At 19.7% G+C, this 16,127-nt stretch overlaps 2 protein-coding genes across 4 annotated transcripts in view; one reads left to right on the plus strand and one right to left on the minus strand.

The window, feature by feature from the left end:
• Positions 1–16,127, minus strand: part of LOC122510224 (larval cuticle protein F1-like) — a 71,560-nt gene that overhangs the window by 38,757 nt on the left and 16,676 nt on the right. The window lies entirely within an intron of this gene.
• The window catches only part of LOC122510223 (G-protein coupled receptor moody-like), a 25,667-nt gene continuing 9,540 nt past the window's right edge, over positions 1–16,127 (plus strand). The window contains exons 1-2 of one of the 3 annotated variants that reach the window (XM_043624695.1): positions 1–496; positions 13,995–14,077. In XM_043624695.1, the coding sequence (XP_043480630.1) occupies positions 14,001–14,077 (77 nt within the window). In that variant the 5' untranslated portion in view covers positions 1–496; positions 13,995–14,000. Of the gene's footprint in view, positions 497–3,987; positions 4,328–13,994; positions 14,078–16,127 lie in introns of those variants that run through there. The other 2 variants (XM_043624696.1, XM_043624694.1) reach the window with 2 other exon arrangements.

A 16,127-nucleotide genomic window follows, 5' to 3' on the forward strand; every position in this document is an offset into this window, starting at 1 on the left:
TAAAAAAGTTAATAAATGCGGAGCTGCTGTATTTTTTATTTTTTGTAAATAAAAATTTAATTTCAAACGTTGATTATTTTTTGCCCATTAAAAAATGTGTTTTTGAAGAAAAAGAGAAAATTCGAGAATAAAACATTTTGGTTAACATTTGTAAGTTAACTTTTGTTAAAAAGTGAAGTTATTCCGATGAGTGTTTATAAAGACAGGTTTCGTTTCAATTATTAGTGGTGAGTCAATATCTTCCGGATCGGATCGCCAAGAGGAAAGGATTATAATCAGAATGTGTCATGTCCAGTTTAAAATTCTGTGAAGCGATACTTGTGAGAAAACGAGTGTGTGAAGAGAATAATTAACTTGAGGAAAATAATCAAAATTTAAGAGGGAAATAAAATAATTAACGTACTCACGCACCATGTGGTCCTGAAATTGATACATAGGATCGAAGAAAGCATCATCCCCCACAAAGAGGAGAACGGATTTTCAAAAAGAAATTTCGGTAAACGACCAATGCTGAGAGCACATGTTTTTCTATAATATATTGACAAAAATTTTCCCTCCCAATTTGGAAGATCTCGCTTGGGGGGAATATTTTTTTCTTCTATTCATCTATTTGATTATTATATCATAGTATTATTTTTTTTATCTTTACTATTTACGCACTAAATTTAAAATTTTAAAAGTGTTTTTAATAAATTGAATATTAGTGATTGCGACATTTTGCTTTTGAATTCGTAAATTTTACTATTAAATTAGTAAAAATTACTATTTATTAGTAACATTTATTAATAGTAAATGATTATTACTATACTAGTAGTAATTTCTACTAATTTATTAATTAGTAACAATTACTATTAATTAGTAACAATTACTATTAATTAGTAAAAATTACTATTTATTAGTAAAATTTACTATAATAGCAACTGATTCTTACTATACTAATAGTAATTTCTACTAATTTATTAATTAGTAAAAATTACTATAAATTACTGAAAATTATTATTTATTAGTAAAATTTACTATAATAGTAAATGATTATTACTATACTAATTGTAATTTCTACTAATTTATTAATTAATAGGTACAAATTATTATTTATTAGTCATTATTAGTAAAATTTACTATAATAGTAAATGATTGTTACTATACTAATAGTAATTTCTACTAATTTATTAATTAGTAGGTACAAATTATTATTTATTAGTAATTATTAGTAAAATTTACTAATAGTAAATGATTATTACTATACTAATAGTAATTTCTACTAGTTTATTAATTAGTAGGTACAAATTACTAATTATTAGTAAAATTTACTAATTGTAAATGATTATTACCACACTAAAAGTAATTTCTACTAATTTATTAATTAGTAGGTACAAATTATTATTTATTAGTCATTATTAGTAAAATTTACTAATAGTAAATGATTATTACTATACTAATAGTAATTTCTACTAATTTATTGAGTAATATTTACTAATTACTATACTAATAGTAATTTCTAGATACTAATTTTACTAATGGACAGTATATTTTTTTTAGTTTTTGAATTTTTATTTCCTTTCACTTCACTATTAATCAATATAGTCTAATTTTACTATAAGATTATAAATATTTATTTTATACTTACTCTTAATTTAATTCTTAAATATGAATAAGTAAAAATGCTTACTAATTTGAATTAGTGATTAACTTTTTGCTTTTGAATTAGTAAATTTTACTGATAAATTACGTGAAATTACTATAAGTATAGTAAAAATAATTTACTATTAGAAAATGTTACTAATAAATAATAATAATTAAAAAAGTAATAAGGGATTTAAATAAATAATTTAAATAATAATAATTTAGTAATTAATAATTTACTATTAGTAAATTTTACTAATAAAAAAAATAATAATTATTAAAAAATAAGAAGAGATTTAAATAAATAATTTAAATAATAATAATTTACTGTTAGTAAATTTAACTAATAAGTAGTAATTTCTACTAATTAATAAGTAAAGTTTACTAATTTAAAATCCAAAAGTCAGTCACTAATTAAAATTTAGTAAACATTTTTATTTTTTACTAATTAAAATTTGGAGAGTATGTTTAAAATTAATATTTATAATCTTATGGTAAAATTAAACTATTTAAAAGTATAAAGAGAAAGTAAATAAAAATTCGCAAACTAAAAGATAAAATGTTCATTGGCAAAATTATTTAATCAAACGGAATTTTTATACTTCTGAAGAATCCTTGAATTTTAATTCAATGTGTCATTAAAAGAGAATTTTTCCAAGAATTGTGCATAAAATGTTTTGAAATATTTCTTTAGTTCACTTAGTGCTTTATTCATCTCGAAAGTTGTTTTAAAAAAACATCTTTTTTGTTCTTTCCTCAAAATGTGTGCAACAAAAATTAATAACTATACCTACTAATACATAATATTTAGAGCTCACTAATTTAAATTAGTGACTTCTTACTGTTTGCTTGTGAATTAATAAATTTTACTAATAAATAGTAATTTCTACTAATTTATTAGTAACAAATATTATATTGGATGTAATTAATAATTATATATAATTAGTTATAAATTTCGACTAATAAATAGTAATTTCTACTAATCTATATTAATAATAATCGTCGTATTCCAATAATCTGTTCGCTTTGAACAGTTTGAAGTTAGTTGTTGATTGTTTTTTTGTTTCCTAATTTTTAAAAAAAATTTTCTTTCTAAATATTTTCAATTTTAAAATATTGAATTCTTGCAAAGAATCGTATCAAAAATTTTTTTATTTATAAAGATTAAATTCCCGCCAAGAATTTTGTTAAAATATTTTTTTAATCCTAATTAACTTCTTTTATAGATTTTATTTTATTTTTTTTTAATAATGGAGTTTCTATAATAATTTTAATTGAAAACTTTGAAAGCAATAATTGAATTTTATGAAGAAGAATTTTATTAAAATTGTATGGAAAATAATTAAAGGAAATGAATTCAAATCAAATAATTGATTTGAATTAATTTTTTAAAAATAATTGAAATGATCAAAGAATTTATTAAAATTTTAGGAAAAAATTGAATTGCTTTGAAGAATTTTATAGGAAATATTTGAAAATAATTAAATTCTTACGAAAAATTCAATTAAAGTTTGTTTCGAAAATAATTGAATTTTCTGTAAAGAATTTTAATTAAAATTAAGCATATATTCAAAATAATTGTATTCATTAGAAGAATTTTATTATTTCTTGAAAATAATTCAATTTCAATTTTTTCGACGAATACATTTAAAAATTGCATTGAAAGTAATTTAATTTTCATATAGAATTTTTTTAAAAATATTTTGAGAGTAATTGAATTATCTTTTTAGAGCTTATTTTAAATTCTTGTTGAAATTGAATTTTATGGAAATTTTTTAAAATAATAAAATTCTTTCGTGTAATTTTATTTAAATTAGATTAAAAATAATTTAATTCCTGCAAAGAATTTACTATTTAAAAAATAATTGAATTGTTAAGAAGGATTTATTAAAATTTTAGAAAATAATTTAATTCTTTCGTGCAATTTTATTAAAAATAATTGAATTTTTGCAAAAAAAAATTGTACTATTCATCAAAATAATTATATTAAAATTTATATTTGAAAATAAAAAATTTTATAATTTGCTGATTTGCATAACAATAATAAATTGAACATCACGTTTCGCGCGTATCATTTGCTAGTTTATTTATAATAATAAATTAATTAGTAATAAATATTATAATGGATTTAATTAATAATTAATTAGTAATCAATTTCGACTAATAAATATAGCAATAAATTAATTAGCAATAAATATTATAATAGATGTAATTAATAATTAATTACTAATAAATTTCGACTAACAAATAGTGCTTTCCATTGACTTCTCAGTAAAATTTACTAATTCAAAAGCCGAAAATCAGTAATTAATTTAAATTAATAAACATTTTTAATAATTCTAATTTAGAGAGATAAAAAGTTGTTGATTATTTTCACAAAGAAGAAAACTAGAGCAATAATGAATGTTTCGCTAATAATAAATTTATCAATCAATGAATAAAAAAAAGGGATAAAAAAAGGAACTCGAGTTTCATTGAAAAATGACTTATTCTAGGAGCAGAATTTGTAAGAGTTTAGTTTAAAATTCAATAATCCTAACTACTTTGGCTAGGAAAAAGAAACATGCCCATGTAAGACTCGACTATTTTCTTTGATTCGTGAGAACACGTGAGTTCAAGCTTTTCCATTGCTGCTTTTGCACGTGTTCTACTCCCCAACAACACAATCAGGAATCTCGATTTCTACACTTTAATGTTCCTTCAGGTGCGTTCTTGTCGTTTCATTTAACAAATATTTAGAAAAGATTAGATTACCATAAAGAAGTCGATGCTGCACAAAATCCATTGTTATAATCCAAAGGCCTATTGCTTCGAGAGTTTGATTTTAAATTAAAGAACAAAAATAATATTAACACAAATATTTCATTTAGGAAAATATTTTTTTATTCTCCAACGCATTATTATTTTTACGCACTCGAAAAAAAATTCCTATAGTAGAGTTGACTTCTTTTTTTTTCTTTTTTCTTTTTCTTGACTACTGTATACTTGGATTCTTTAAGTCCTGAATGAAATTCAAAAATTTTACAGTTCAGGGTTACGACGAAAATTAAATTTTCTTTTTTTCCAACTTTTCCCTGATTTCCATGAGAAAATTTTGACTTTTTCCCTGACACTAAAAAATATTTTGCGATTTATTTTCAAAATTATTTAGGTATAATCAAAAAAAAAATGTTCTGTTACAATTTATTTACGAATTTCTTTAATTGTAAAATATTAAAATTATTCGAAAACATCAATAATTTCTTTTTTCAATAAATATTTGTTATATTATTTTTCCTTAGGAATTAAAATTTTCATTTTTGACTCAATTTTCATTGGAAAATTCTACGAGAATTCTGATGTTATTCAAATACAAAAATGAAATATTTTATTGAATAAGTAATTGAATATTGAATAATTAAATGCTTCTTTAAACTAGATTTTCATAAAGAATTTTATAAACAAATTTTTAAATAATTAAATTCTTTCGATGAATTTTAATAAAATTTTTAAGAATAATAAATTACATTTTTCGAGAAATTCGATAAAAAAATTATGTTAAAAATGATTGCAATTTTGCGACGAGTTTTATTATTTTTGTAAATAATTGAATTATTGCGAAGAAATTGATAAAAAAATTTTAAATAATTGACTTCCTATGAAATTTTTAATATTTATGAATTAAATTATTGAATTAAGGAAATTTTTTGAAAATAATTGAATTTCGGAGAAGAATTATATTATTTATAAAGATAATTGAAATTTTGATGAAAATTTTAAAAAGATTTTGAATGTAATTAAATTTTTGAGAATGATTTTACTAAAATTTTCAAAAATAATTGAATTTTTACGATGAGTTTTATTATTTTTGTAAATAATTGAATTCCTATGGAATTTTTAATATTTATATGAATTGAATTCAATGAAAAACTATTTTTGAAAATAATTGAAATTTTGCCAAGAATTTTATTAAAATTTTTGAAAGTAATTGAATTTTGAAAAAGAATTCTATTATTTATGAAAATAATTGATTATTGCACAAAATTTTATTAATATGTTAAGAAGAAATTGAATTTCTATGAAAGAATATTGTTATTTTTGAAAATAATTGAATTTCTGCAATGAGTTTTATTATTTTTGTAAATAATTGAAATTGATACAAAAATTTGTAAATATAATTGAATTCCTATGAAATATTGAATATTTATGAATTCAATTGAAAGAAAAAAATTTTTTTTAAATAATTGAAATTTTGACAAGAATTTTATTAAAATTTTTGAAAATAATTGAATTTTGAAGAAGAATTATATTATTTATGAAAATAATTGATTATTGCACAAAATTTTATTATAATGTTTAGAAGAAATTGAATTTCTATGAAAGAATATTGTTATTTTTGAAAATAATTGAATTTCTGCGATGAGTTTTTTTATTTTTCTAAATAATTTAATTATTGCGAAGAAATTGATAAAAAAAATTGGTAAATTATTGAATTCCTATGAAATTTTTAATATTTATAAATTGAATTGAATGAAAAAAAATTTTTGAAAATAATTGAAATTTTGATTTTGCAAAGAATTTTATTGAAATTTTTGAAAATAATTGAATTTTGAAGAAGAATTATATTATTTTTAAACATAATAATTGGAATTTTGTCGAGATTTTTTTGTAATTTTTGAACATAATTGAATTTTTGAGAATGATTTTATTAAAATTTTTTGAAAATAATTCAATTCCTTCGATGAGTTTTATTATTCATATGAAAATAATTGAATTCTTAAAAAGAATTTTATTATTTATGAAAAGAAGTTAATATTTGCGTAGAATTTTATTAACTTTTTTTTTTAAATAATTGAATTCTTTTGGAAATATTTAAATATTATAATATTTAAATATTGAAAATCATTGAATTGAGGAAAAATTTCAAAAATAATTGATTTTTAGAGAAGAATTTTATTATTTAAAAATATAATTGAAATTTTGACCAAAATATAGTAAAATTTTTTAAATCATTGAATTTCTGCGAAAATTTGTATTATTTATAAAAATAATTGAATTCTTAAAAAGAATTTTTTTATTTATGAAAATAATTAAATGTTTTTCTACAATGTTATTAAAATTTGTTTGGAAAATGTTATTAAAATGGTAGATATTAAAAATCATTGAATTGAGGAAAAATTGTTTAAATAATTGAAATTTTGCCAAGAATTTTATTAGGTATTTATGAAAATAATTGAATTTCGAAGATGAATTTTATTATTTATACAGACAATTGACATTTTGACAATAATAATTTATTAAAATTTTTGAAAATAATTAAATTTTGATGAGTAATTTTACTTTTGAAGAAATATAATATATTGTAATCATTTGTAATTTCTGCAAAATTCAATTTCTTTTAATGTTTTTAACTGAAATTTATTCTTCTATAAATCCATTATTCTTGATTATTAATTAAATATATATTAAAAAATTTAATTAATTTCCGAAGAATTTGTATTATTAAAATGTTTCAAAGATCTCTCATTTCTATTCAAAATTTCAAATTAAATTCATTCAAAATTAAAATTTTATTAAATTTTAAATTAAAACTTTTTGAAGTTCATCTATTTATGAAAATTTTCTAAACGCAACTCTTTCGAAATTCAATTAATTTTGAAATATTTAAGTAAAATTAAATTAATTTCTAATTTAAAAAAAAATTATTGTCAGAAATAGGAAAAAGTAAAGGTTTTGTATTAGAATTCGTGGTAATTTCATAGTTTATCAAGGGTTGAATTATTGTAATTTCAAGTAAATAAAATTCTAATATCGAATCTTCTCTACACGCACATATTATATGCATGATGTCTTTAATATCTTATTCGCGTTCCCGCAATTATGAGTAATCAGAATACTCGCGTAGGAGTATAGCATAGTATAGAATATATATACTAAAGTATATAGTTGGATTACAAAGACTTTAAAAGTGCGTTTGAAAATCGATACACCGGATGAAGTGGTCGGTGAAAATATATTTAAATATGCAAAAGTCTCGCAATCTATCAGAGATCAATTTGCATTGGCAAAGACAATCGATCAGAAACTATAATGACTTTTATAATTCCTTGCGCCTTATTTCGTTTTGCCTCTATTTCAAAGTGAATAAACTCTACTATATAATCGACGTACATTTACTCTAATTAATTACAATTGTACAATTGTACAATTGTACAATTTTATTTTATTACCAAATAAGGAAATGCTGGAAATGAGAATTTCTAGAAATAGAAGATAAATTAGTTTTTAAACGAGAATAGAAGCAGGAGAGAATAAATTATTGAGAATAATTTACATACTTATAGAATAATTGGAGACGCGACCTGTATGCTCACTATTCTGGGTGTTAATGCAGGTCAATTGCATTTTTCCACTTGTGCAGTTGACACCATTAAGCGCACACATAGGAGAAACACGCATGCCTCATAGATCTCTCGCACCCCAAACGATTGTCAGAATTAAGCGAAAACTTCTTTTTACAACTTCCTCGTTTGCTTCATCGAAATCGAAAAATCGTGATTTCAAAATAAACCATTAGGATCGTACAATAAATGAGAATAATGTAAAAATTAATTTTAAAATAAATAATAAAAAGAATTGAAAACAAAAAAATAATACAATTAACTATATATTAATCTCCGTATTCTTTCATTCATTCTGTCTGCAGTTTCAAATTAGTTTCTGTCTATGCTTCTGTTTTTTTTGTTTTAAAAAATGTTTGACAAATCGAAAATATGCATCAGGTATTTTTTCATAATTTATAATATAATAATAACAAATTAGAAAATTTAAAAAAAATTATGATTAACAAATAAAAATGTATCCATTTTGTTTGTTATATGCTTTTTTCTGTAAGAAATTTCGTTTGACTGATATAAATTATTATGCAAATTATTCTCCTTTTTATTTATAAAAAATACTAGAAAATTGTTAATTGTTAAAAAATATTGATTAAGAAATAGGAAATATACCCATTTTATGCATAATTTTTATTTCTCAATAACAATATTGTTCACAAACTAATTTTTTCTTTCGGAAAGAAAAACATTAGATATTCCCGTTTCTTAATATTTTTGTAGAAAATTCTCAATTTTCATAAGGAAATAATTTGCATCAATTCTATTTCTTAATTTCAATTGTTTTAGTAAAATTCAAAGTTTTTTATAAATAAAGGAAAAAAATGTTTATAAATTATTTTTAAAAAATTAGAAAATTTAATTGAAAATGAAACTGAAAATTTTTTATTTTTTAAAAAATAAAGAAAAAGATTTTATTAAAGAAAATATTCTGTGAAATTTATTTACGAATATCTTTAATTGTAAAATTATTCGAAAACAATAATATCTTTTTTAAGTATTTTTAATATTTAATTATTATTATTTTTTCATAGGAATTAAAATTTTTAAAAATTTCAAATTCAAACCTTTTTGAAATTAATCAACTTTAAAATTATTGTTATAAAACATAAAGATAACAATTACTCCGAGTCGAAGACTCGGAGTGATCGCTATCTTTTTGTTTTATAATTATTAAAGTGGATCGAGTGTTAAAATAATTATTTTATAAATAAGAATATTGTTACTGTAACTTCTTCAAAATTATTTTCATATTCTACTATTATCTAAAATTTAAACTAAAATTCATTTTCAAATCAATTTTTATTAGAAAATTCTACGAAAACTCAATTATTTAAATACAAAAGTAAATTATTTATTGAATAATTGAATGTTTCTTAAAATTGAATTTTCGTAAAGAATTTTTTCAATAAATTTTTAAATAATTGAATTTTTTGACGAATTTTAATAAAATTTTTTAGAATAGTTACATTTTTCGAGGAATTTGATTAAAATTGTATTGAAAATAATTGAAAGTCAGCATTGAGTTTTAGTATTTATGGGAATAATTTAATTATTCAGAAAAAACTTATAAAAAATTTGTAAATATATTAGAATACCTGTGAAATTTTTGTTATTTGTGAAAATAATTAAATGTTTGCTTACAATTTTATTAAAATTGTTTTTAAATAATTGAATTATTTTGGGTGATTTTATTAAAATAGTAGAATTGAAAATTATTCAAATTAGAACAATTTTGACAAGAATTTTATTAAAATTTTTGAAAATAATTGAATTTTGAAGAAGATTTTTTTATTTATAAAGATAATAATTGTGATTTTGTCGAGATTTTTTTGTAAATTTTGAACATAATTGAATTTTGTGATAAGAATTTTATTAAAAAAATTTTTAAATAATTGAATTCTCTTGACAAATTTTAATAAAATTTTTAAGAATAATAACTTTTTTCAAGGAATTCCATTAAAATTGTATTAAAAATAATTGAAATTATGCGATGAGTCTTATTATTTTTGAAAATAACTGAATTATTCAGAAGAAACTTATAAAAAATTTGTAAATATTTGAATTCCTGTGAAATTTTTATTATTTATGAAAATAATTAAATGTTTGCGATTGCATAGAATTCTATTAAAATTTTGTTTAAATAATTGAATTCTTTCGGGTAATTTTATTAAAATAGTAGATATTGAAAATCAATGAAATGAGGAAAATTTTTGAAAATAATTAAAATTTTGCTAAAAATATAGTTAAAATTTTTTGAAGTAATTGAATTTTGGGGAAAAATTTTAATACTTTTAAAAATAATTGAAATTTTGACCAGATTTTTTTAAAATTTTGGACAAAATTGAATTGTTGCAAAGAATTTTATTACTTCTGAGAATAATTGAATTTCTGCAATGAGTTTCATTATTTATGAAAATAACTAAAATCTTAAAAAGAAGTTAATTATTTATGGAAAATAATTAAATATTTCCGTAGAATTTTATTAAAATTCTTTTTAAATAATTGATTTCTTTTGGAAAAATTTTATTAAAATATTAGTTATTAAAAATCATTAAATTGAGAAAATTTTTTGAAAATAATTGAATTTTAGAGAAAAACTTAATTATTTAAAAAGATAATTGAAATTTTTACAATAATTTTTCTAAAATTTTTGAAAATAATTGAATTTCTGCAAAGAATTTTTATTATTTATGAAAATAATTAAATCTTTTCATAATATTTTATTAAAATTTTATTTAAATAATTGAATTCTTTTGGGTAATTTTATTCAAATAGTAAATAATATATTGAAAATCATTGAAATGAGGAAAATTTTTGAAAAGAATTGAAATTACGGCAAAAATATTATTAAAAGTTTAAAACATTTGAAAATAATTGAATTTCGGAGAAAAAGTTTATTACTTTTAAAAATAATTGAAATTTTGACGTGATATTTTTAAAATTTTCGACAAAATTGAATTTTATTGCAAAGAATTTTATTACGTCTGAAAATATTTGAATTTCTGCAATAATTTTCATTAGTTACGAAAATAATTAAATTCCTAAAATGAATTTAATTATTTATAGAAATAATTAAATGTTTCCGTAGAATTTTATTAAAGTTCCTTTTAAATAATTGAATTCTTTTGGAAAATTTTATTAAAATATTAAATATTAAAAATCATTGAATTGAGGAATTTTTTTGAAAATAATTGAATTTCTAAAAAGAATTTTATTATTGTTAAAAATAATTGATTCCCTGTAAAAAGAATTGTATTATTTACGAAAATAATTGAATCTTTGTAAAAAATAGTTGTAACAATTTTATTAAACAATTTTATTAAAATTGCTTTTAAATAATTGAATTTTTTTGGGAAATTTATAAAAAAAGTAGATATTGAAAATTATTAAAATGAGGAAAATTTTTGAAAATAATTGAAATTTTGATAAGAATGTTATTAAATTTTTTGAAATAATTGAATTTTGAAGAAGAATTTTTTTATTTATAAAGATAATAATTGGGATTTTGTCGAGATTCTTAATTGTAAATTTTGAACATAATTGAATTTTGTGATAAGAATTTATTTTATTACTTTTGAAAATAATTGAATTTCTGCAATCATTTCTCACTTCTTCAAAATTCAATTTTTTTAAATGTTTTTAACTAAAATTCTTCTATAAATTCATTATTTTTAATAATTAATTAAATATATATTGACAAATTTAACTAATTTTAGAACATTTTAAATTATTAAAATTTTTCAAAAATCTAAGTTCATTAAAATTTCTCTAATTAAATTCATTCAACATTGAAATTATTCATTAATTAATTTATTTATTTTATGATAGTTGTTCAAGATTTAAGTTATTTAAAAAGAAACTTTTGTCAATAATTGAAAAAATTGAAGGTTTTGTATTAGAATTCATATGGTTATATTTCATAGTTTATGAGGCAAACAAAAAAAGACACAAAAATTCCGAATTTTCTTATGAATTCTAAAAATTTAATTTTATTCAGTACTTTTAATAAAAATTCCTGTCTTTTCCCTAAATTCCCTATGTCAGAATATATGATTATTAAAATTATAATAACATTAAAACTATATATTCCAATTCATATTTTACTTTTATAAAAAAAAAATTAAAATTAAAAATTTGTACGTTCCATTATTTTTAAAATTGCTAATTTTATTTAAAATAGTGAGCCAGAAGTCAGACTATATAGTTACGATTAATTTCGATCACGATTCAAGTCTTTGTAATGTTGCATATACAGAAGATGCTGTACAATAGGTAATAAATAAAATGTCTCGTGAAAATAAGTATATCAAAATCTTATTGTTAAGAGGCACTTAAGTCGGTAGCAATATAGTAACAATATTAATACTTTCTCTGCGAGGCAAAAGTTGACTCATTCATTGATTATGTCGGAAATCATTCGATGACGTGCTCGCAGTGATGATGAATTCTTTTCGTAATTTACGGACGTGTTACCGGTTACTGCTCGTTGACCGAGAAAATTAATTAATTGCTAACTGAAAAATCCTTGGGACCATCAGCAGTAGCTATTCTTTATGATAATTATGCAATAACACGACGAGTTTCCTTTCAATAATTATGGGAAAAATCATTTTTTTTTCAATCATTTTCCATACAAAACAATTAATTTTTATTCGAAAATATAAGCAAAATTTTAGTTTAAATATTTCCAAGTCTCTGAAGTTGCAAAAATAAATAGAATAAAACAATAAGGTTTAAGCCATAGTTATCAAAATTGAGGCAAAAAACGAATTAAAATTGTTGCAAGGCAACAATTTTGATTCGTTTTTTGTCTCAATTTCGATATCATTAGAAAAACTGTGATGGTTATCTGGCGGTAAAAAACTTGTTTTGATTAAAATTTACCTTTTTAATTAATTAAAATTAGATTGATAGTTTACTACATTACTATACTAATTAGATTGATAATTTTGTTGATGGTCTACTATCTTAATTAATTCAATGGTTATGATAATACAAAAGTAGAGTCAAAATTATGACGTAGCAAAAAAGAAAAATGCTTTATTAAGGAAAAAATTCTTCGAGGAAGAAAATTATGGCTTTGTTTATAGATTCGAATAAGAGAGAAAGTGACTGATTCTGGAGAATGTTTATGGAACGAAAACGACTTATTTTGTACATTAAAAACGCGTTCCCATGATATAAGAGGTTTTACGCCGTTTTTTAGCATGATAAGGGGAACCGGGTGTCTGTTAATTTTTCTTAATTAAACTCAATGGAGGTTAACGCTTGTCTGTTTAACCCTAATTTAGTAAATCCAACACCCCCATATAATTCAGTGCGTACTGCCTTCGATACTTGGCATGAGGGCATGAAAGCGACACTTTTTATTGTCAGTCCAGACGGATGAGCGGAAATGTCATCCTTCTCAGAAACTAAATTCCTAAAGATCCTCTTACTTTTATATTATATTATGTACATATATACACATCCCGCATATATCTCCTGCTTCTTCTGAAAATGCATGCGCTCAAGTATTCTTTTCAATTCATCGCATTCAATCCTTTCTTCACCAACGCACGTTTTTCCTTTATATTATCCTCTTTATACATATTTTTAGAGGTAAATTAAATAATCGAGGGAATTTCAATTTTTTAATAAGTATATTTGATAGACTCAAATTGAAGATGAATTATCAATTTTTATTTAATTTGGGTAAAAATGGAAAAGAATTATCACTAAATTTTTACTTATATAGTGAAAAAATTAGTTATCAAGTTAGTTAGTTATAGCAAGTTATCTTTAAATCTTTAAAAAACCTTTAAATGATTTACTTCTTAGGTAAATTTTTCTTCGGAGATCTTCTGATTCAAAAATATCAGATTAAATACCTAATTTCCTCAATAATTTGATACTTTCATTTATAAGTGAAATAAAAATTAAAGTTTAATGATTAATTATTAATTATTATAGTTAATTACATTTAATAAAAAATAGTTTTTCTTTATTTTCAAGATAAAAATGGATGAATCAATGGATGCAGCTGCCACTTGGCTACCACAAATCGCCGAAAGTTTAAATGTCGGTGAAATATCAAGGTGCGTAACCTACTATTTTTGTTATTTTTTAAAATCTCGCAAAAGAAATCAATTATTTAAAAAAAATTTTTGATAAAATTCATTCAAAATCCAACTATTTTCATGAATTAATATTTCCAAAGAAATTCAATTAATTTAGAATAGCATTTTTAAAAAAAAATTTTGAAAAAATTTATTTAACAAAATTTTTATACAAATTCTTCACAATAATTCAAATATTTTCACTAATAATAACATTTTTCATAGAAATTCAATTTTTTAAATAATTTTTTGATAAAATTCTAATCAAGAATTCAATTATTTTCACAAATAATAAAATTCATCGAAGAATTTCAATTATTTTTAATACCATTTAAAATTAATAAATCGAAAAATTCAATTATTTTCACAAATAAAGTTTTCCACAAGAATTCAATTATTTAAAATCAAATTTTCATATAATATTTATTATATTTCGAAAAAAGTAATTATTTAAAATAATGTTTATAAAATTCTTATGAAGAATTCAATTATTTACGGAAAAAACAAAATTTTTCACAGAAATTCAATTCTTTTTACAAATTTTAATAAAATTTTCGGCAAAAATTCAATTATTTTCATAAATAATAAAATTCTTCTCAGGATTTCAATTATTTTTTAAAATTTTAATAAAATTCTTAGCAACTATTCAATTATTTCTATAAATAATAAATTTTACAAGAATTGCTCGAGAAATTTAATTATTCTTAAAAATTTAATTTCAATTTCTCGAAAAAATCAATTATTTAAAAAAGAGGTTTTTTCGATTCTTTGTAAGAATTCAATTATTTACAAAAATATTAGAATTTTTCATAGGAATTCAATAATTTTCAAATATTTTAATAAAATTGTTCGATAGAAATCATTTTTTTTAAGTACAATTTTAATTCAATTTTTTTTAATGAATTCAATTATTCTTTTAGATTTTAATAAACTTCTTCTTAAGAATTCAATTATTTCCATAAATAATTCTTCGACAGGATTCAATTATTTTGATAAACATCAAAATTCTTCCCAGAAATTCAATTATTTTCAGGAATTTTAATAAAATTCTTTGCAAAAATTCAATTACTTTCATAAATAAGAATATTCATCACCAAAATTCAATTTTCGCTTAATTTTAATAAAATCTTTGCAGAAATTCATTATTTTCAGGAATTTTAATAAAATTCAATGCAAAATTCAATTATTTTCAGGAATCTTTATAAAATTCTTTGAAAAATTCAATTATTTCCAGTAATTTCAATAAAATTCTTTGAAAAATTCAATTATTTTCATAAATAACAATATTCATCAGAAGAATTCAATTATTTTTTAAAGTAATAAATTTCTTCTTGGAAATTCAATTATTATCAAAAAATATTCGAAATTCAATTATTTTCAATATCTAGAGTATTTTCTTAAAATTTCTCCAAAAAATTCAATTATATAAAAAAAAATTGATAAAATTCTAATCAACAATTCAATTATTTTCATAAATAGTAAAACTCATCGAAGAATTTCAATTATTTTTAATACCATTTTAAATAAATTAATCGAAAAATTCAATTATTTTCAAAAATAAAGTTTTGCACAAGAATTCAATTATTTAAAATAAAATTATCATAATATTTATTATATTTCAAAAAAATTCATTATTTAAAAAAATATTTACAAAATTCTTATGAAGAATTCAATTATTTTCAAAAATAACAAAATGTTTCAAAGAAATTCAATTGTTTTTAAACATTCCAATAAAATTTTTCGCAATAATTCAATTATTTTCTTAAATAATAAAATTCTTCTCATTAATTCAATTATTGTTGAAAATTTTAATAAAATTCTTAGCAACTATTCAATTATTTTCATAAATAATAAAATTCATCGCAGGATTTCAATTATCAGTAATACAATTTTACAGGAATTGCTCAAGAATCAATTATTTAAAAAAATGTTTTCTTTCGATTCTTTTTAAGAATTCAATTATTTACAAAAATATTAGAATTTTTCACAGAAATTCAATTATTTTTAAATATTTTAATAACATTTTTTT

Source organism: Leptopilina heterotoma, unplaced genomic scaffold (genome assembly GCF_015476425.1).
Source record: "Leptopilina heterotoma isolate Lh14 unplaced genomic scaffold, ASM1547642v1 Lhet_68, whole genome shotgun sequence".
Taxonomy (NCBI): Eukaryota; Metazoa; Arthropoda; class Insecta; order Hymenoptera; family Figitidae; genus Leptopilina; species Leptopilina heterotoma.